Source organism: Electrona antarctica, assembly GCF_951216825.1.
Source record: "Electrona antarctica genome assembly, chromosome: 17".
In the NCBI taxonomy this organism is placed as follows: Eukaryota; Metazoa; Chordata; class Actinopteri; order Myctophiformes; family Myctophidae; genus Electrona; species Electrona antarctica.
Window position 1 is genome coordinate 21,339,289 of NC_136798.1, and position 22,390 is coordinate 21,361,678.

General features: G+C 43.5%; 1 protein-coding gene and 1 long non-coding RNA gene across 2 annotated transcripts; one reads left to right on the plus strand and one right to left on the minus strand.

Annotated features, from left to right (window-relative positions):
• The first annotated feature begins 3,018 nt into the window (after positions 1 to 3,018).
• Positions 3,019 to 8,884, plus strand: LOC306940787 (adhesion G-protein coupled receptor G2-like). Its single transcript, XM_079525984.1, has 10 exons — positions 3,019 to 3,107; positions 3,222 to 3,362; positions 3,482 to 3,592; positions 3,687 to 3,723; positions 3,888 to 3,988; positions 4,408 to 4,520; positions 6,315 to 6,598; positions 6,795 to 6,885; positions 7,515 to 7,798; positions 8,541 to 8,884. Exons 1-10 carry the CDS (start codon positions 3,024 to 3,026, stop codon positions 8,669 to 8,671), a joined length of 1,377 nt encoding a protein of 458 aa, XP_079382110.1. The 5' UTR covers positions 3,019 to 3,023; the 3' UTR covers positions 8,672 to 8,884.
• LOC306940788 lies at positions 8,877 to 13,527 on the minus strand. Its single transcript, XR_013792049.1, has 6 exons — positions 13,453 to 13,527; positions 12,105 to 12,133; positions 11,281 to 11,472; positions 10,966 to 11,174; positions 10,785 to 10,857; positions 8,877 to 9,505 (listed from the first exon to the last, which is right to left on the minus strand). It is a non-coding gene; the product is annotated as an uncharacterized lncRNA (long non-coding RNA).
• Positions 13,528 to 22,390: the final 8,863 nt, after the last annotated feature.

The window sequence follows — 22,390 nt, forward strand, 5'->3', positions numbered from 1 at the left end:
GCGTTTATATAGAGGTGAGGTTGAAGTTCCGTACACTGGTCATGCCATTCAGGGCCCTCATGCAAGTGTCTTCCTCACTTTCAGACCTTGCTCGGATGAGTTGACCTTGGCACACTCTAACTCCACTCTGTTCAGGAGTTCCTGTGCTTGTTCCACGTTGTCGGAGAGAAGGCTGATTTCATCCGCATAATCCAGGTCTGTCAGGACTACTGTGGGGTGTAGTCCCGACCTCCTTGGTGTTGGAGTGAAGCCAAGATCCTGCTCTCGTCCACTGATGGCCTTCCTGCATGAGCGCATAATGCAGGACCAGGACTATGATGAAGGGGAAGGGGGCTACGGTGTCCCTTACCCCAGCCAGGATGTCAAACTCTTCGCTGTTGTCATCTGGGGTCACCACCTTTGCCCTTGTTCCTGCTGCATATGGTCTCTATCACCCGGAGTAAGTTGGGAGGGACACCGTATGCCTCATATCAAGGATCTTCACCATCATATATATATATATATAATATATCAGTATGTATATATCAGCGTCACGCTGGTGTCATGTCACTGTATGACAGTCAGTATCAAATTATTCAGTGTGTGACACTAGCATTTTTTTGCCTGCGGAAAATAAACAATCTTCTGTATTCAGCTGCCTGTTAGTTTGCATAATATGTAAACTAACATCACAGACAGCTCTGACTTTGCATATAGCTGACCACTGTGTGGTGCAAACAATAGCCATATTATGTTCAATATGACCATTATGAAAATACGGTATGTGGCAGACATTTATACTGTACATCACTAGACAATTTTAGTTTGAATGAAGCACAACATTGAATGCATACTCTCAACTCCTATACTAAAATATGGGAGAGACTTCACATCATCGCAACATGGCACTGAACAGCTTGTTCATGGCCTGGATATCGATGTGTCTTCTCTGGATCGGCACTGTTTGTGAGTAAATTATGTCAACACGTCCTATAACGTAATGTGAATGTTGCTTTGTTCTTTTTTTCCACTTAGACTGTCTGTCATTTATGAATTTTTATAGCTACGAGTGACCAGAAAATTGGGAACAACTATTGCCATGAAATCAAAAACTGCTTGACTACAAATACAGCTATTTTGACTCTTGGTGAGACCATGACCTTTGTGAAAGACTGTGAAAGAGCTGCTGTGAAGACTGTTGGTGAGTTTAGAGTTTAGACTAATGTACATCTGTCTTTGAAAAACGTTTGATCATTCATAACTATGCACTATGTTACGAATTTTTTTCAGCAATTCTGCAGAGACATTGCATAATTACGTTGACTCAAGACATATCTCTAGACAGTGAGTGTGACCTACTCCTCGCTCAGTTAGTGAAACATTCAAAACAATCCCTTTTTCAACACATGGCTATTTAGGAAAACTAAACTGTGTTTCTCAACTTGCCAAACAGAACATTGCAAGAAGAGTGGGAGCTACGGGAAACGGGAAAGCTACGGGAAACTAAAGCTGACTTCCTCTCTGCTCTACCTGTCAAATTGGCATGTGAAAAAAGACCTGTCTCTGTGTGTCCTCCTTGGGAATCACTGCAATACGAGCCTCATCCCAAAAGACATTACAGGTGAAACTTAGATGAATAAGTAAGAAAAATAAACTATTTCCATTCTTAATAATAATTAAGCACTCACTGTAAAATCCTGAGAGTGTTAATTCAACTCTGGGAGTGAAAATATGGATACTATCAAGAGTTAATTTAACTCTTGGTAAGAGTGTAAGTTAGTAACTGGGACAACTTTTGCCTATAGGTAAGCAGTCGTAATATGCAGATCAATTTGTCCATTTCCTGTTACTGAGAAGTACAGTAGTGCTGTTGTTATTATCCTGTATCCTATTCCAGAGTGCAGTTCCTCAAAAAGCTGTCCCTTCAATGAACCTATATCAGGTATAGTATGAGTCCATTTGGTATCATTGCAGTGTAGTAGGATCATACTGTATATTCAGAATTCACCATTCATAGTTTCAAATAGACTGTTAATGTACTTAAGAAACATCACACTCTGACACTGACTTATATATATTCATGTTGTTTGTAACTGTATGACACTAACATCTACCTATTTATGCATTTATAGACAACTGCAGACTGACCTGTTTGAACACACGTATAAAATGCAGTGAAACCATATATAACACAGAGTTCTGCAGTGGTAAAGGTATGTGTTCACCTGGCCAGCATGACCACTGAAACATGTCTCTCAGCTTTTTGGTTCCATTGCCACATACCAAGAATGAGACCCTGCTGTTCATATTGTTTCACAAGTTCAAAGAAGAGATGTCCTATTCAATGGCGTTTACTATAGTTTTCTATGCCAGCTAAGAAGAAATTGGTCATTGTTACCATACATGTTACCAACACAACAGGAAACTGAGACTAAATCAGTGTACTGTAGAATAGCTATTAATGATTTCAGTAACTAATAAGTTCAGCTTACATAAAATATAAGTCATACAAGTATTTCTGGATACTTGTACGTATACATCAAGGCCATGCTTTTGATACTATGAGGTGTTGAAAAATGCCCCTTTGGGGAAATCCTGTTGTTCACTGGGGATAAAAAACCTGATGTCTCCTTGTTTTAGATTTGACCGAAAACAAATACTTTATTAACATAACTGAATCGAACAACAGCTGTTACAACTGTCATAACCCTGTAACAAGGCCGGAGGAAAAGATATATGTGGTGGATCCACAACTTGTAGGAGACATCGACCCAAGCAGGGCTGTGTAAGTTATACCTTAAACTAAATTAAATCCAGTTAGTTGCACGTTGGTGTCTTACACACCAATAGCCTATAGTATCTAAGCCCTTCTGTCAGTCTAATATCTGTGTAACCCAACAAATTATTTATTCTGCATTATTATTTAGTATTTAAAATGGCTCAGACAACATTCAACTGTTCTCCACAGATACATCATGGAACGTATATCCTTACTGATCCCTAAGATGAATGGGTCTTCAGTCGAGGTGGGTATAGGGGAAGTCATGGGTACATTAGTGACCCAGCAAGATGATGTGGATTTTGAGGCGATCTCCTTTGGCTACACCTCCCCTACCTCTAGCTCAACTGTAGGTGGCATTACTTTGATAAAATAAATATTTTAATAATACTAATTTCATCACGGTTCTGGGAGTATGCCTTTCTGGGTGCAATATCTACAACATCTTTCCTGTTTCCTACAGATTTCTGAGAGCAAAGATCTATTGCTTGACTATTCAACATCTGTTTCACTGTCAAAGGAAGCATTTGAGCAAGCATACAATGCAGCCAATGGTACCCAGGTACCATTTGCAGCTGTTTTCAGATTCATCAACATGGCTAAGGTAAAAAAGAAAAAGAAAAAAAGGAATCTCCAAGTAGACACAAATAATTGTCCCATATATGTTATTTATAATTATATTATATTATATAACTATACTATGTTTGTTCCATGTTTTTTCAGGATGAATTAAACAGCAGTATTTTACACAATGAGACTATAGCAATTGAAATGGGAGTAGCTGTTTCTAATCTCACAGATAAAATACTCATCAATTTTCGACATGTCAAAGAGGTATGTCCAATTGTCCATATGAATTATTATTTGTATTATTACTATTTTTAATAATATGAATATTAATTTACCTATCAATATCGGCATTTTCTAGAAAGGCATCCCCTCATGTCGCTCATGGAATGGTGAAGGTATTGTGCTTATTTTACAACTGTACATTATGTAAGGCTTTGCTTTTGTTTTTTACTTGTTGGCTGCATGATCTGATATCTGACTATCAGATCTATCTATTATTATGAACTCATGCAAAACCAACCAGTCCATTGTTCTTCATGTAAAACTATGTGTTTACTAGGAAGCCTCCCAAACTGGACAGATGAAGGATGTCTGACCTTAATACACGAAGACAACATAAATTGCGAGTGCACACACTTGACATTCTTTGCTGTGCTAATGGTACACAACGCTTCCCATATGTTCTTTCTTTCTTTCTTTCTTTCTTTCTTTCTTTCTTTCTTTCTTTAGTATTGATGTATTCACATTTTCAGGCATTAGCACCCTAAAACTCCCTTTTACTGGCGGTTTAATTACTCTTTGTTGTTGAACAAATTGAAACTAATACAAAAGCAGAATACAACAAAATAAAAGGCATATAGGCTATACACAGAGTCAATTAAAATGAATGCTGACTCGTTTAAAATCAATTTTTATTACTTCATGGGAAAAACATGGAAATTTGTACATGTTTCAGAATGACCGGGAACCTCAGTTCTTTAATGGCTTTCAAACAAAAAGCAGAATACTTATTTACTGCCAGCAAAATGACTCTTGTATGTCAAATTGACAATGTTGATTTTGTTGTTACCCCTCGGCAGACGGTGCCCACCATCTCCAACAATGACCTAAACTCTCTCACGTACATCACCTACGTTGGCTGTGGCCTGTCCGTGTTTTTCTTGGGAATATCCCTCTTCATGCACTTCACGAGGTGAGAAAAGAGAGAGAGGGAATATTACATCTTTTAACCTGGTGTTCCTATATTTTGGGCATGTCATTAATAGCGAAAACCTTTCAAAACTATAAATACAAAAAAAAAACGAAAAATAGATAGAATTTAGTTTCTAATTATTTTCAGAGTAGTCATTATTACTAGAAGATTTCTCTTTAAAATTACTAACAACCTTTTTTTTATCATATTTGCAGTAATCTAATACATCTTGTGTGCAATTTGTAATTGTCTCCACCAGGCCGAAGGCATGGGGAGAGAGTATGTTATGCACTCCGTCCGTGTGTGTGTGTGTGTGTGTGTGTGTGTGTGTGTGTGTGTGTGTGTGTGTGTGTGTGTGTGTGTGTGTGTGTGTCTGTCCAGGGCCGACTTTTGAAAAATCCCGCAAATCGTTACACACTATCTCTATAGTCATGTGTTCAAGACAGATCTATTAGATATTTCAGATTCCATCCTAATTGGCTAACATTTGCTTTCAAAGTTTGCAGGATTGACCCGTTTTGAACAAAAAGTCTCAAATCAGGAACGGAGCGTGCAAATTTACGTGAAATCTTTCACAGACTTTCCTACTAGGCGGAGGAATATATCCCACCCTTTTCACATTGGCCTGTTATAGCGCTACAAACTTTTTGCATAACACATTTTTGGAACAAAATGCCTTAAATCATCCAATTGCCATCCAAGGCGTAAGAAGAAATGGCACCCTTTTCACATTGGCCTATTATAGCGCCACCAGGAGGCGACAACCTGACTAGCCCTGGTGGAGACTTGTGCCCCGAGGGGGAACTTTTCTAGTTAATGTTATTTTGCACAAGGTACATAAGACTCTATGTAAAGTATGTGTAATCATGTAAAGTATAAAGGTCCATAGGAAAATTATGTTGAAGAAAAGCAGACTTTGTGTTGTGTGCCAGGGTAGCAAGGATGGCTGTCTGATCCTTTTTCCTAATGCAAATGTCTTGAGTAGATGTTTGTGCAAATTACTCATTTGGAATAATTGTAGCGATCTTACAGTGCACAATATCCTATACCTCACAGCTTGACCTTTCATTCTGAATATAAGACTTCACTTCATCACATTTTTCACAGATGACATGGCTCAAAGTTACAGCTAATCCTTTCTGCATAATTGTCCTGTGCAATCAATCATTATTCATAATCATAATTTAGGCATTCAGAGCAACTTAGAAGACCAATAGTAGTCGCAAAGTTTTGTTTTTATTGAGGGTTTACAGACATACATTCAATAAACAAAAACAAAAACAAGACACAACAACATAGTACAAAGACAGGCTTCATATACACACAATACAACACAGAAAATAAAAACACAAAATAAAAAGATCATATAAATAAAATGATAAAATAAAATATACTCAGTTAGAACCTTTCACTGACATTACAAAAAACAAATACAAGGGTCAGAGTCGAGGCCAAGATGACATTCTACGGCAAGATGAGGAGATAAGGAGGAAATGACCTGGCTTGAACAAAACCTGACCATGCACTGCTCCTTCTGGCCAAGACTCTTCTGTCTCCTATCCCTATAGCCCTCAAACCAAGCAAGGGTTCTGTTCAACCCCAAAGTGTCTGTATGTTGTCGGCCACTTGCTGTACTTATACTGGTTATTGGATGTACTGAATGTTGATCACTACTCCTACATCTCTGTCATGATAGCATTTATTCCTATAGAATTTAACCCCACATGGTGACAACGTCACAGGAACCAAAATAAAATATAACGATCTGTCTGACATTTTGTCCTGTCTTCCCAGGCTGAACAACAAGGCCAAGTTGACCAACAACAATACCACAGCGGTCCTTATGCAACTCTTTTTGGCCATGTTACTGCTCAACCTCGCCTTCCTCACCAATAAAGGCGTGGCAGACCTAAAGAGTCATGTGGGCTGCGTGATGATGGCGGTCATTATGCACTACGCCCTGCTGGCAACATTCACCTGGTTTGCTGTGGAGGCCTTCCATTTGTGTCTGCAGCTCTACAAGGCTGGCAAAGTCACTATCAATCACTATGTCCTCAAAGTCTCCATTGCCGGTTGGGGTAAGTTGTGACAACCGTCTTGCCTGTGATCAAGGATCCATTTGAGGATGAAAAGAAAACCAGAAAAAAGCACATTAACCAATTTCACCTACTGAATAATGACATGCTCAAAATAGTTGCTTAATTTGAGCATTAAAGTCATACTAAACAGACCCTGGTCCTGGTTAATAATAACGTTTTCTCTTTTCATATCAAGTACTGCCGAGTATTGTTGTGACCACCATCTTCAGCCTGGGAAAATATGGTGAACAGGTCATCATCACCGAAGATAACACACAGGTCACCATGTAACTACACGATAATTGTTTTGTTTTATTCTCTCTATTCTGTATTGTGTGATGAAATCCCACAATACAACCCCCAGCAAGCACGGTCTGGACCTGGATGAATTTGTGACGTCTTGATTGTGGCCTGATCAAGTCAAACCACGACTAGTCAGATCTGGCCCAGAATATCACCTGATTTCAACCAACATACATTCTGCCCACTAAGACGGACGTCCCTGGATGAATCAGAGAGAGTCCGATCCGAGGCCAGATCCACTTAAATCATATCATAACTAGTCAGATCTGGCCCAGAATAAGCTATATTATTTCAACTAGTGAAGACGTCCTGGAAATGACGTAAAGATCATCCCCATATGGGCTGTGATCTGGCCTAGTCCTGAACGTCACCGGAGTCACCGGAGGACGTCATCATAACGTCATTTAAACAGTTGGCTTGCTGGGCAGGTATTGCATAACTGGGTGGGGGAACTGTAAATCCCAATAGCAACAGCTGTTTACCTGTTAAATTGTCTGCGGCTGTGACATGTCATGTGGTGCGAGATAAGTTCAACATTGTAAAAGAGCCCTTTAATTGTATAGAGCACTTTGTTTGCAGGTTAATTTAATACACCTTTCCTTTCTGTACCGAGGTGCTGGATAACAGACAATGATGTCCACTACTTTGTCAACGTGGGCTACTACGCCGTCGTCTTCCTCTTCACTTTCACCACCTTTGTGGTGGTGCTTCGCTGGCTCTGTTACATCCAGAGCAGCAGTGTGAGGACTGGTCAGATGGACAGAAGCAGGAAAGACATGTGGACCGTGTTGGGTCTGTGCTGCATGCTGGGCATCACGTGGAGTTTTGCTTTCTTTGCTCACGGTGTCTTGCAAGTGCCCGCCTACTACATTTTCACAATTCTCAATTCTTTCCAAGGTATTCACAGCTATTGTATGGTTATTAAGTTGCAACTATTTACCCCCCCCCCCACACACACACAATTATTTTACATTAATCTATTTATTCACAGATCCATTCATGATAACCAGGTACGCTATTAAGGAAATCATACAATTTGAACTGCCACAGTATATAAAAATCACACCTGTGTGAACTGAGCGGTGCAACTATACAAACTGAGCGATGCTATACATTTATTGTTGTAGTTACTGTACTGTACTGTACTGTACTGTACTGTACTGTACTGTGCTCTGTACTGTACTGTATTGTAGTGTACTGTGCTCTGTACTGTACTTTGATTATTTTTGGAAAGAATCTTCGAGAAATGACAGAGGTAACGTCTGGGGGTCCCCAGGGGGTCCCCGGAACATCCAGGCCCCCAGGAATGCGCGGCGGGGGGGGGGGGGGGGAGTTGGGGGCGGTTCCGGCGAGCCTTCCCGCGAGTTACTGTGTTGCTTTCCGTGCTCGGACAGAGACAGACACACATACACGTATAGGGACACACATAGGCTAGCTGCGTAATGGAGCGGAAGCACCGTTCAGCCTTCAGGAAGTACACGGTATAATGCAATAGCTCTCAAAGGGGGGTACCTCTTTTGTTTTGGTAATATTTTTTCTAAATTTTTACAACACAAATGTGGTCATTCTAACTTCTATACATAGTGATCTTGTGCTGTATTGCCTTCCTGTGTGACTGACTGGTCTCGTTACTTGGCAGGCCTTTTCCTGTTTCTCTACTACTACACCAGGCAAAGAAGAGGAGATGGCAATGACAATGAGAAACGTTCCTGCACGACTGCAACCATTCAAACCATTGTAGCCTATGAAAACCCCTACATTCATTTTTAAGGTAGTTGCTAAGCCAGTCAACAGAATGCAGTTTGACTGAATTGTAAACTGAAGTTGGGAAAGAAGTCCAAAGTGTACTTGTTTGGCAGCTATTCCAACAAATTATATATATTTTTTTTACCTCACGTCACTGACAGAAACACTGAAAACAATACAACAATCATATTTGATTGATCAACAATTTAATTGATCAGCACTCCTCTTATTTGATTGTAGTATACCTCCAAAATCAAGCCTTTTCAGATATCCGCAGAAGCACCCATCTCAGTTGTAAATATCTACTTACTTGCATCACACTTATATTTACGTTCTTAAGTCTCATCTATTCTCTTTATTAGCACATATTGACAATACCTCTGAATCCTCTGCATGAATTTTAATCATTTTTAAATGATGTTTGAAAATAAGTGTAGATTACATTACATTTAAAAAAGAATGACATCATATATGTATGTATATATCACAGATTAATTTGCCATGTATGCTGCACCTATTGTACACAAACACACTATCACAGGTTGCTGAAATAATCGAAATAAAGGTCAATAAAGCGTGTCTCTCATCTGATCTTAAATTTGTATTTCATACACTGCACATGCATTGGAAATTACAGCTTTGGCATATTAAATCAGATTTGCATTCTACTTTACACAATACAATCTAAGTCCATTTGGTTCCATTTATACACTCTTCAAATTCACACTGTGGATTACATACATAAAGTGAGACAACAATGCATACTAGATATATGAACTATAGAGAAAGAGAGGCTTGTTTGTTAAGGTAATCATGCCTGTCTTGTTCGACGAAACAGCACTCCAACAGCATTCCAACCTGATAGAGGGGAAAAAAGACAAATGTTAGCTAATATCACACACACACGCATCGAACATCGTCAAAACTTATTTTGACTTTCTTTTGGCCTATTAGGACATTCACTTCACTAGCAGCATTCATTAAAATTGAAGGAGCACATCCTGCCTCTGTGTGTACTTGTTGGGCAGTTGGATCGTGTTTGGATCCAAAACAATATTTGTACAGTAAATATGGCAGTTGCGTGGATGCAATGTAGTGCAGTTGGATTCTGGTGTCATGCAGATTTTTTTGTGCATGGAGATGTGTGCTAACAGAGTGGTTTGGTAGGAGAAGGAGCACGGATAAACGGCCATGTGCTTGTGTACCCCCTGTCTATTAGGGTATAAGGATAATATCAGTCACCAGAAAAAAAGGACAGGTATTTTCGATGAATCTATCATGGTTAAAATAGAGTTTGAAGTTACAATGGGTTTGTATAGGAAGGGGGCGGGGCAGCAAAAATGAATATCAAATATCTAAATACTGAATCAAGCAACTTAAAAACTGTCCGGTGTTCACATAAGCCTGAGTAGACGTTAAAATGACCAAATGTTTTTTTTTAAAGTGAAATATCCCTTTAAGTGTAATAACACACATACATCACATCATGCAACACAATGTATTTTTCACATAGGATTCATAATAAGGAATGGAAATGGAAATAAACTGCTGGCTTTTTTGAGTCTATCCTTTTGATAATGGTGTGACAATGTAGCGACCTACCGGTATGTCATTTTACATGTTTATCAATAAAGAGCTAGGTCAAAGTAAAAGACAACTAAGTTTATTCCACAATCTCCGAATGCCACATGATGGAAGCATTTGCACATTGTGAGAGTCAACAGTCTGGCGTGGGAGACTATATTTCTACCACAGTCCAAAACACAGAATGATAGTTAAACAATCTCCAACAGTAAACTTGAGAATGTTAACATTTTTTCCCCCGCACAATAAAAACAGTACAAAAAGGGAACATCAATAAAAGAGAAAAATATGTGCAGGTGAGAAAAGAAACACATAAAGGGCTTATACCTGGTTCTCACCTAACAAATAATAAGTAGACAAAGTAATCAAACATAGGTATTGAAAACAACAAATACAACAACAAATACATTGTGTGCAATTGAATGTGTGGGTGTGTGAGTCTCTGTGTGAGTATGCCTGTGTGCAAGTGTACATGCATGTCTGTCTGTGTCCGAGTATGCAGAATAGAGCTAAAATTGGTAGCTGAGAAGAGTATGATTGTAGTATAACTTACAATAAGACATGCATGTCCATATGCGATTCCAACACGAACACATGCGATTCCAGAGAAAATATATCCAACGGACCTGTAGTAGTAAAAATAAAAGAGAGACAAATAAGACTAAAAGTATTTCTGACCACTATTTAATAATATTATGTGGGTAAAATAATACTTTACAAAGTTAAACCTGTACCAGGAAGAATCGACGTCCAACAGCATGCTGGACTTTATTGAGGGCTTTTTTATTGTGGTCACAGTCCAGGAATTGGCCTTCCCAGTACAGACAGTCGGCAGTCAAAATGACATCCTCTCTGGTTACCGGTACATGTCTAGTGCTGTCATCTAGGTAAGCGTTAACATCATGTCTGTGATGCATCACCATGAGAATCACTGGTTTATTGCCTTTCAAGAGTGAGAAAATTAAGGAATGAATGGTTGTGGATAGATCTTTTTATTTATACATTTATAATTTATAAATAAACTGATCCAACAGTGGAGGATTTCTCACTTGGAATCTTTCCCATTGCCTCCTTGACATCAGTTCCACTTCGTGAGGGGCTCGGGCAGAAAGCCAAGATGTAGTCACATTGATCAATTGATTTCTTCTGTTGCTGTCCAATATCTTTAAGTTTACTAATGACTGCATAATGAGCACCACCAGTCACCCCAGTCACAACAACGTAGAATCTGAACAGATTCCCTAATATGGTGATGAAACAGATTTGAAAAGATCATCATATCTTTGTGACAAAAAGTGAGTTGTAACAAAACTGACAGGACAGAAAAGTAAAGGATTATGGAAAATATGAAAATACACGTTTTCCTTTTCAAATGATATTAGATGTAAGATATCATCTGATGCTTTTATCCATAGCAACTTACAACAAGTGCAATCATAAAATAAATATTTTTTATTATCTGATAGCAACCAAATGTCAAAGTAATTCTAGAAGACATGGTGTCAAGAAAGGCTACACAGCTTGCCACTCTGGGTTTTAACAGTATAACATCTATATAAACATTAATTTGTTATTTTTAGATCAAATTCAAAGAAAAGGTGCAAATATGTGTGTGGGGGTGGGAATTCCATTAAATGTTTGTTTTGTCACTTTTTGTGAACAATGGATTAACTAAATATTGAAACCTCCTTTTATGCAATGAACCCCTGTTTTTGTTTAATGATCTGATTGGATCCTGACATCCTAGATTTGTATCTGTTTTCTGTTCCAAAAGGTTGAACTCAAACTGACATCTTTCGATCACAGCCCATTGAGTTTTACAAGGTCATCTTCATGCTGTTTCAGCTTTAAATAATAAGTATGATATGCTTACCAACATTATGTAGTGCTGCTGGCATGTCTCTGGGAGAGGAATAGAATAGAATATGGTAACCTTTACAAGTAAACACTTAGTCTTACTGTCTTAGTGTCTTGGCGTAACTGTAGCATGTAGTAGGCCTATACATATATATCCAGCAGTATTCACAGGTGACACAAATATGCGTGCGTGTGTGTGTGTGTGTGCGTGCGTGCGTGCGTGTGTGTGTGTGTGTGTGTGTGTGAAAGCATAAAAATAGGCCTAGCCTATCTAAGTGCTAAAGAAATGAATAATAATTTCTGCACGAAAAACTTAAAAACTTAAAAAACTTTAAAATGTAGGCCCAACAATATTTATTTATCCATCCGATATTCCAATTACAATTCCACTGTGCATATTAAGACATCGTGAAGAATGAATTGATGCCGAAAACATGCCATTCCAAAGTTTAAACTAGAAAAAGTGCCCTTCTGGGCACAGGTCTCCACCAGGAGGATAGGACTGTGTGAGATGTTTGGCAAAATGTTTAGGAGTAATATAAACATGTTTGCCTTTGATGGCAATTGGATGATTTGAGGCATTTTGTTCCAAAAATGTGTTTTGCAAAAATCAACCTGTTGGTGGCGCTATAACAGGCCAATGTGAAAAGGGTGGGATATATTCCTCAGCCCAGTAAGAAAATGTGTGAAAGATTTCACGTAAATTGCATGCTGCGTTCATGATTTGAGGCTTTTGTTCAAAACGGGGAAATCTTGCAAACTGTGAAAGCCAATTATAGCCAATTAGGATGGAATATGAAATATCGGACAGATCCGACTTGAGCACATGACCATAGAGATACTGTGTAACGATTTGTGAGATTTTTGGACAGAATCTGGAGGAGTAATATCAAAAAATGTGTTTTACAAAAGTCGGCCTCCTGGTGGCGCTATAAAAGGCAGATGCGGAAAATGCAGGTCAAAGGTTTGTCCTTGGCCTCTAGGGAGTGTGCATGCAACGTTTCACGCAGATCGGTGCAGTTTTAGGTAAAACGTGTGAAAAGCTGCCTCATGGTGGCGCTATAACAGGCCGTTCTGGAAAATGCGGGGCAGAGGTTCATCGTTGGCATCCAGGGAGTGTGTGTGCAAAGTTTGGCATCGACCGGGTTAACGGTGCCGGAGATTAGCTGTACACAGACGGACGGAAGGAAGGACGGACGGACACACACACGGACGGACGGACACACGGACGGAGTGCAAAACATACTCTCTCCCCATGCCTTCGGCCTGGTGGAGACAATAAAATGATATGGTCATTGCTTCTTCGCAGTAGCCTATACAAAACATTATGATACATAATAAAGTACATTATTTTAGCTACTCACCCTATTGAATCATAGTTTCTTGACATGCCTGACGTTTGACGAGACGAGAGAAAGTATCCGTTTTCCATTAAACTGCCCCTTTGTAGGCTACTGTCTATCACCTTATAGCAGATCTATAGCCTATTTACAAAGAGAGTAGCTCTGGTCCGGGACGTCCTTATATGACCAGATAAGATCGCTACAAAGAGGGCTCGAGTGCCCCGCTTCCCACCTTTGGCCCTGTAACTACCCCCCCCCCCCCCCCCCCCTTGCTATGCCCCTGATTACTTGCAACCACTTTACAACAACCTTTGGCACCTGCCCGGCGCCAACTGCCAACACTGGCACAAAGGTTATGTGATCACTGGCACACTGGCATGTGAGAGAGAGGATCTAATGAAGTCCATATGTAAATTACATCCTGCACATAATTCTACATTATTTAAAACTGAACTCTGACTGGGAAGGGAGTCCGGGAGATAGGTGGGTTGTGGAGATGGGAGATGTGGTGTCATTAAAATGTATGTTGATGTAAGGTAGTGGCCTTTTGGTCAGCAGGTGTCACTGTTGACTGAAGTTCTTTCACCTGTGGGTTCAGCAACTCACCTTTTTGTCCCTCACTGGCCACCGTAGTTTAGGAAACTAGGCAGCCACGGGCGCCATCTCTGATTGTGTTTTTCCTTCTATGTGAAAAGGTGAGCACGTTTGTATGACTGTCTGAACAAGTTATATTATATATTGGAGTTAAATATGCCCATCCAGTGGGTTTGTTGCCACAGAGTGTTTGCTAAGATGCTTAACTATGTTTCAGTGTGATTCTGAGAAATATGCACTACGTTTTTGTACTTTAATACTGTGTGTGTGTTGGCCAGTTTGGTGAGCACTGAAAATAGACCTCACTGTGAAATGTAAACAAGAGGTTTTTACAGGTTTTTTATATTATTCTGGTTATTGAAACCCAATGGGTATTTTATGTGGTTGATGTTATTTAGTATTAGGACATATATTTATGGTGTTTTTCCTTCTATGTGAAAAGAGTGGAATCACCTACTACAGCCATTACCAGCAGCAGAACCTGTGAACTGAATCAGCAAATAAATGAACCGGTCTCAACCACGATCCAGAACCGCTGTGTCCAGTGTCCCTTCTCTCCGCACAACACCCCAGATCATAATACTAGAAACACAACGCAGAGTCCAAGGGTGTGTAGAGAGGCCCGTAACACTGTGGGTTACATCTTGGTGCCGTGACCCGGATCGTGGCACTCCGAGACTGAAGACAGAGAGACTAATAGTAACATCCCCAGATCTGTTGCTGTACTGAACTGTATTAGCCACTGTGAGACAGAGTGGTGGACTGAGCTACTATCGTCTGCTGAGCTGTATGGGAAGAATATCCACCATCAACATATCCTTTGAGTGCCATGAGAGTTTTCATTTGAGGACTTTTTATTTATCTTAGAAACTGAACTGCTGTATTTGATGTGAGAGACTTCTATAATCAACCTCTGAACTGCTATTTGGAGAAAAAAAAAAAAAAAAAAAGCAAACATTGTTTTCTACATGAGAGACTTTTATAAGCAAACTCTTTATTGTTGGTCTACCTTGTTCATATTCCTGGAGTTAGACACAGAGCTGTGTACTAACTAATTGAAGTAGTTTTGATTAACACAGATTTTATGTACAGTTTGATATTCGTGCTGCCTACTGTTTTTGTTGTTGCTTTTTGTTTTTTTTGTTTCTTTGCACTGCACTACACACCTACATACACAGACATCATCCATTTCACCACCCAAGCCCTTGGCCCCAGTTGAACTAACTGAAGATGTTGAGTGACAACACCAATACCCCTTCAAAGCTGGACGGACCCCCAACTCAGCCATCAGGCCCAGCAACCAGCCATAACTTTGACTCTCCCCACCGGGCCCAACCCTCCCCTGGGCATATGACAAGCCATGGCTATAACTCCACCCATACAACACAATTCCACCTTTTGAATGAAGGAGCAACGGCTGACACCAGTACAGTGAATCAGCAGCAGTCTGTGCGGCCAAAGCATCCCAACCAGTTCCTACCCTCCCCAAGCCGTCGACAGCAGCACCCCCCTCAGTACCCAGGACTGGGCCTGCAGCATACTCCACCACCCCCAATACTGTCCCCACATCCTCCAGGTAATGTGTCAGCCCGAACTCTGGCTTCTCAGCCTAGCCCCCAGGCCAGCTACGCAGATTCAAATCCTGCACCCCAGCGCCCCTCGCCAAATTCTCAAATACCCCATATGAACACTATGAACAACCCTCCTGCTCAACACCACTCTCAGGGCGCGGCCTGTGGTGAGGTGAACCCCACCCCTATGAATGTGACTTATGGAAATGTTAATTACCCAGCTCCCCCCTACATCTCTACTCCAGTACAGCTACAGCTGCCTGCCCGGGACCCCCAAGTCGGCATGCATCCCAGTCCACTCACCCAAATGTTTAACCCTACTGCAGCTCCCCACAGCCACGCCCCTGCCCTACAGATGCCTACTTCAGATCCTCGAGCCAGAATGTATCCCAATACCGACCCCCAAGGCAGCACATATGCCAACCCCCGCCAACCTGCAACGCTACATCCATCCTACGCCCCGCACGGAGCCATAGCCAACCAGCTCCCCCAAACCACAACTCCACATCCATCCTACGCCCCACACGGAGCCATAGCCAACCAGCTCCCCCAAACCACAACTCCACATCCATCCTACGCCCCACACGGAGCCATAGCCAACCAGCTCCCCCAAACCACAACTCCACATCCATCCTACGCCCCACACGGAGCCATAGCCAACCCAATCCCCCAAACCGCAACTCCACACCCATCCTACGCGCCACACGGAGCCATAGCCAACCCAGGCCCTCCACTTGCTACCTATGGCGGCTTCTTGCAGACTCATCAGGTGAAGAATGTCCAAATCTTCACTGGTCATTCTGATGGCAAGACGCTGATAGAAGACTGGATTCGTGATGTGCAGTATCTTCTGGAGGCAATAGAGCTTCCCATTCACCTCCGCTTTTCCACAGTAGTGCGACATCTGAGTGGCGAGGCCAGAAGGTTAGTGTTGAACCTACCACCCCATGACCAAACCCCAGAGAATGCATTTGAAGAATTGAGGGCTGAGTACAGCGACACGCAAGGCTCCCTCGATCCACTAGCCGACTTCTATGAACGTAGCCAGAGGTCTGGAGAGTCTTGTTGCTCTTATGCCATTGCACTGGAGGCAACCTTGCGAGCTGTGGAAGACAGTGAAAGAAGGGGCAGGCCTTTCCCCGACCGGGATAGCAAACTCACCCGACAGTTCTTGAGGGGGCTTGCTGATGAGGAGACGTACGCCAGGATTTCACCAATGAAGCCCCGGCTATTGAGCTTCCGTGAACTGCAAAATGAGCTCAGAAATCTGGCGAAAGAAACGAAGAAGTTCCAGCCGCAGCACAAGGAAAAGAAAGCATATGCCCAGGTACATGATGCCACGCCAGAGCGCGCTAGAAATGTGCAGACAGAAATAACTAAACAGACCTCAGAATTGTCAGAGTTGACAGAGATCGTGAAGAAATTGGCTCTAAGCCAAGAGCAACAGATGGCCAAGTTGGCTCACCTTGAATCAAGAATTGCTGCCCCCCCACCAAGATTCCAGTCATCACCAAGGCCTGCTGTCCAGGGCTCCAGTGTTACGTGCTACCGGTGTGGGAAACCAGGCCATATCGCCCGTGTCTGCAGAGCAGTTCTCCCAGATCCCAGTCTGTCCTGGCCTCCGCAATCCCAGCTTATGGTCCCTGCGGAGGGGGAAACAGCTCCCTCAACACAACATTTAAATGCCTAGAGCCCATGGTTACAGGGGCAACTATGGGCAAGCAGCAAGCGTCCCCATTACAGGTGAGCGGAACTGATGATGGAGAAGAGGATACCCCACTAGTGGGTCCCAGGAATGAGGGGGAGGTGGAAGTCAATGGGATCAAATGCGAGGCACTCATAGACTCTGGCTCCCAGATCACCAGTATTACCCACAGTTACTGGCGTAACCACCCCATCCTTCGGGAACAAAAGCTACACTCTTCAAAAATTCCCATAGAGGGGGCGGCTGGCCAGAATGTTCCCTACTGTGGTGTCCTGCACATCAACTTGAAAATGCTGGGGAGAGAGTTTGAGGCTGTGCCCGCTTTTGTGGTCCCTGATTCTGATTATCGTTCCTCAGTCCCTCTGCTTGTAGGTACCAATGTCATTCGTGCCACCAGGAGTCACCTCCAAGCAACCTATGGCCAGCAGTTCATGCACCGGGTCAAGCAAAACCATTCAGAGTGGTACACCGCCCTACTGGAAATTGAGAACACAGAACATAATGGAACAGATGACACGGTGGGCCCTGTCGTGTACACTGGCCGTAAAATAACTATCCCTGGGGGGAAAGAAATGGATTTGAAGTGTAGGGTCAAGGCTGGCCCTCAAAGAAAGACTTACACAGCCCTCATTGAAGGTCACCCTTTCCTGCGTCTCCCCCAAGACCTCTTGGTTGCCAAAGTCCTTACCGATGTGAAGAAAGGCTGCACCCCTGTTAGGGTGATGAATCTGTCCCAAAATGCTATCACAATAATGCCACACAAACATCTTGCCAATGCACTCATGGTGGAAAATGTTGTGGAGTTCCCTGACCGGAAGCCAGATAAACGTCACAACTATGAGAGCAAAGAGGCCTGCCTGAGTCTGGATCAAGTTGTGGCAAGCGGTGGGGTGGACCTCAGGGAAGCAGCAGTGGAGAATGAGCACCAGCGGTCCCTCCTTGAAGAGCTGGTGGTGAAAAATGGCAGTGTGTTCTCCCAGCATTCCACGGACTATGGTCACACTAAAACAATACAACATGAAATTCCCCTTGTCGATTCTACACCCTTTCGACTTCCATACCGCAAGATTCCCCCTTCACAGTGGCAAGATGTGAGGAAGTTGCTGACGGAGATGGAGTCAGAAGGGGTCATCAGGCCTAGCAAGAGCCCATATGCTTCACCAGTTGTGATCGTAACCAAGAAAGATGGGTCGCTAAGGCTTTGTGTGGACTACCGAAAGCTGAACTCCTACAGCACCAGAGACGCGTTCCCCCTACCCAGAATTGAGGAGGCCCTGGAGGCCCTGGGGCAAGCAAAATACTTCTCCACCCTTGACCTCACTTCTGGTTACTGGCAGGTGGAGGTGGTGGAGCGCGACAAACACAAGACCGCATTCAGCACTCCCATGGGGCTGTTTGAGGCCAACAGAATGCCTTTTGGGCTACAGAACGCTCCGTCCACCTTCCAGAGACTAATGACTTGCTGCTTTGGGGATCTGAACTTCACTCACCTCCTGATTTACCTAGATGACTTGATCATTTTCTCCAAAACCTTTGAAGAGCACCTGGAGAGATTGCAGCTCGTGTTTGATCGACTCAAAGAGCATGGCTTGAAGTTGAAGCCCTCTAAGTGCCAGCTTGTGAGAAAGGAGGTGCAGTATTTGGGTCACTTGGTGTCGGCAGAAGGCATCAGGACAGACCCAGAGAAAATCAGTAGGGTGAAGGACTGGGTGAGGCCCACAAATAAGAAGGAAGTGCTCCAATTCTTGGGCCTAGCCGGATATTACAGAAGGTATGTGAATGGCTATTCCGCGACAGCTGCAGCCCTGTACCGTCTCACCAGCGGTGACCCTAGGAAGAAGAAGAGAGGGGGAAAGAAAGGCCTGGGTCCGGACCCACCCTTTATGTGGACTGATGAGTGTGAGGAGGCTTTTCAGACACTGAAAGAGAAGTTGACAACTGCTCCGGTGCTGGGGTATCCAGATTTCAGCCTGCCCTTTGTGCTTCAAACTGATGCGTCTGGAGAAGGACTTGGCGCTGTCTTGGTCCAAGTTCAGGATGGACGCGAGAGAGTCATAGCCTACGCCAGCCGTGGCTTAAACCCAGCAGAGACCCGGTATCCTGCCCACAAACTTGAGTTCCTCGCTTTGAAGTGGGCGGTGACAGATAAGTTCTATGATCATCTCTATGGGCGTAGATTCTCAGTCCAGACAGACAACAACCCCCTCAAGTATGTGATGTCCACAGCGAAGCTGGATGCGACGGGACAGCGGTGGGTGTCCCGACTGTCGGCTTTCGACTTTGATGTCCAGTATAGAAGAGGAAAGTATAATGCAAATGCTGACGCACTCTCCCGTATGTCCAACCAAGAGGTCACGCAAGTCCTGCACACCTGTCCTCAGCGGGTGAGGGCTGATGAACTTTGCCACGGACAGAGCCAGCACACCCGAGACCAACAGAGCTCTCCGGGTGGGAACACCACCACAGAGGCACTGGAACCCCAAGAACCTCGGCTACTCAAGCCCAGTGAGCCCTACATGGATGTGGGGACAGAGTCATTGCCTGCCATGACGACACAGGAGGTACGTACGGGCCAGAAGGAAGATCTAGGCATCGGCCCTGTCCTACACTTTAAAAGCCTGAACCAGAAACCAGGTCGCAGTGAGAGGGTCAGTGGTGGTGGGCAAATGTGCCTTCTCTTAAAAGAGTGGAAGAGGTTGGTGATACGGGATGGTATCATGTATCGCCGTGTACAAGACGGGCAGAGAGGAGTAGTGGAGCAGCTTGTACTGCCAGAGCGGCTGCGTACATCCGTCAAGACTGCTCTCCATGATGACTCGGGGCACTTGGGATTTGAGAGGACGTTGCAGATGATAAGGGAGAGATTCTACTGGCCAAGGATGTTCCAGGAAACCAAGGCTTGGTGTGAGCAGTGTGAGAGGTGCTGCCTCAGAAAGACCCCAACTGCAGGCCTCAGGGCTCCCCTGGTCAGTATTCACACCAGTACCCCCATGGAGCTGGTGTGTGTGGACTTTTTGATGCTGGAGAAGTCAAAGGGTGGCATAGAAAATGTGCTTGTTGTTACGGACCACTTTTCCCGCTACGCCCAGGCCTACCCCACTAAAGACCAGAAGGCCAGCACAGTGGCGAAGGTACTGTGGAGAAACTTCTTCTGCCGGTTTGGTTTTTGTGCTAAATTAATGGCAGACCAAGGACGTAATTTTGAAAGTGCTATTGTGAAGGAGCTGTGCAAGTGTACTGGCATCACTAAAACCCGCACCACCCCCTACCACCCCCAGGGTAATGGGACCACCGAAAGGTTCAACCGCACCCTCATGAACATGCTGGGAACACTGGAACCTCACTTGAAACCCAGCTGGCATGAGCATTTGGATGCACTGACGCATGCCTACAACTGCACACGACACGACTCGACTGGATATACGCCATACTATCTGATGTTCGGTAGGCACCCCCGGCTCCCAGTCGACCTGGTCTTTGGGCTTCCTACCACCAACGAGCAAGGTGGATACAGCGAGTATGTCCAAACTCTGCATGACAGTCTGTCACAGGCCTATGCCCTGGCTAATCAGACTTCTCACCATGCGAAGGATCAGCAGAAGAAATACTACGACCGGAAAGCAAAGAGTCAAGTCTTCAGCCCGGGAGACAGAGTCCTGGTCAAAAAGTGTCATGTGGAAGGACGGCAGAAACTGGGAGACAAATGGGAGTCACGCCCATACATTGTGGTGAAGAAGCAACCCAATATCCCTGTGTATGTGGTACGACTGGAGGATGGTGAAGCAGAGAGAGTGGTCCACCGGAACCTTCTTACGCAGTGCATGTTTCTTCCAGTGGAGCAGGCTGGTGAAGTGAGGAGAGAGGATGCTGAGTCAGACGTGGAAGAGGACTGTGAGGGAGACCATACAGCGGAAATGATGGAGCAGGATGGAGGAGAGACTGAGGCAGGTACAGAAGAGGAATGTGAAATGGATGATACAGAGGCAGTGGTGGAGGACACTGTACCTTTACCAGAGACGACAAACAGGCATGATGCACACACAAGGATGGAGGAAAGTGAGGTGGAGCCTGAGCAAATGAGTGATGGAGGGGAAGAGGATACACTTTCCAACACGATTCCAGGGCCCAATGCTCAAAGGAGGAACCCACCGAGAAATCGACGGCCCCCAAAGAAACTCTGCTTGGAGTCTCACGTCTTGAGATCTGATGAGGAACAGCAGAAGATAAAAAGGGGAAGGAAGGTGTGGCAGAGAGCCAAAGCAACAGGACCAGCAGGGCATATGTAACACACACACACACCCACACACACACACACACACACACACACACACACACACACACACACACTCTCTGTTTTGGTTAATGGGTGGCATTTGTGCTTTTTGTTTTTGGTTGGTCTGATGGCAGAGACGCCATCAATTAAAGAAGGGGTAGATGTAAGGTAGTGGCCTTTTGGTCAGCAGGTGTCACTGTTGACTGAAGTTCTTTCACCTGTGGGTTCAGCAACTCACCTTTTTGTCCCTCACTGGCCACCGTAGTTTAGGAAACTAGGCAGCCACGGGCGCCATCTCTGATTGTGTTTTTCCTTCTATGTGAAAAGGTGAGCACGTTTGTATGACTGTCTGAACAAGTTATATTATATATTGGAGTTAAATATGCCCATCCAGTGGGTTTGTTGCCACAGAGTGTTTGCTAAGATGCTTAACTATGTTTCAGTGTGATTCTGAGAAATATGCACTACGTTTTTGTACTTTAATACTGTGTGTGTGTTGGCCAGTTTGGTGAGCACTGAAAATAGACCTCACTGTGAAATGTAAACAAGAGGTTTTTACAGGTTTTTTATATTATTCTGGTTATTGAAACCCAATGGGTATTTTATGTGGTTGATGTTATTTAGTATTAGGACATATATTTATGGTGTTTTTCCTTCTATGTGAAAAGAGTGGAATCACCTACTACAGCCATTACCAGCAGCAGAACCTGTGAACTGAATCAGCAAATAAATGAACCGGTCTCAACCACGATCCAGAACCGCTGTGTCCAGTGTCCCTTCTCTCCGCACAACACCCCAGATCATAATACTAGAAAC

Coding starts and splice junctions, on each gene's coding strand:
- LOC306940787 (XM_079525984.1), top strand. CDS start 3,024: ATGGGTACATTAGTGACCCAGCAAGATGATGTGGATTTTGAGGCGATC. Junction 4,521..6,314: donor CTCTTCATGCACTTCACGAG/GTGAGAAAAGAG, acceptor CTGTCTTCCCAG/GCTGAACAACAAGGCCAAGT. Junction 6,886..7,514: donor GATAACACACAGGTCACCAT/GTAACTACACGA, acceptor TTCTGTACCGAG/GTGCTGGATAACAGACAATG.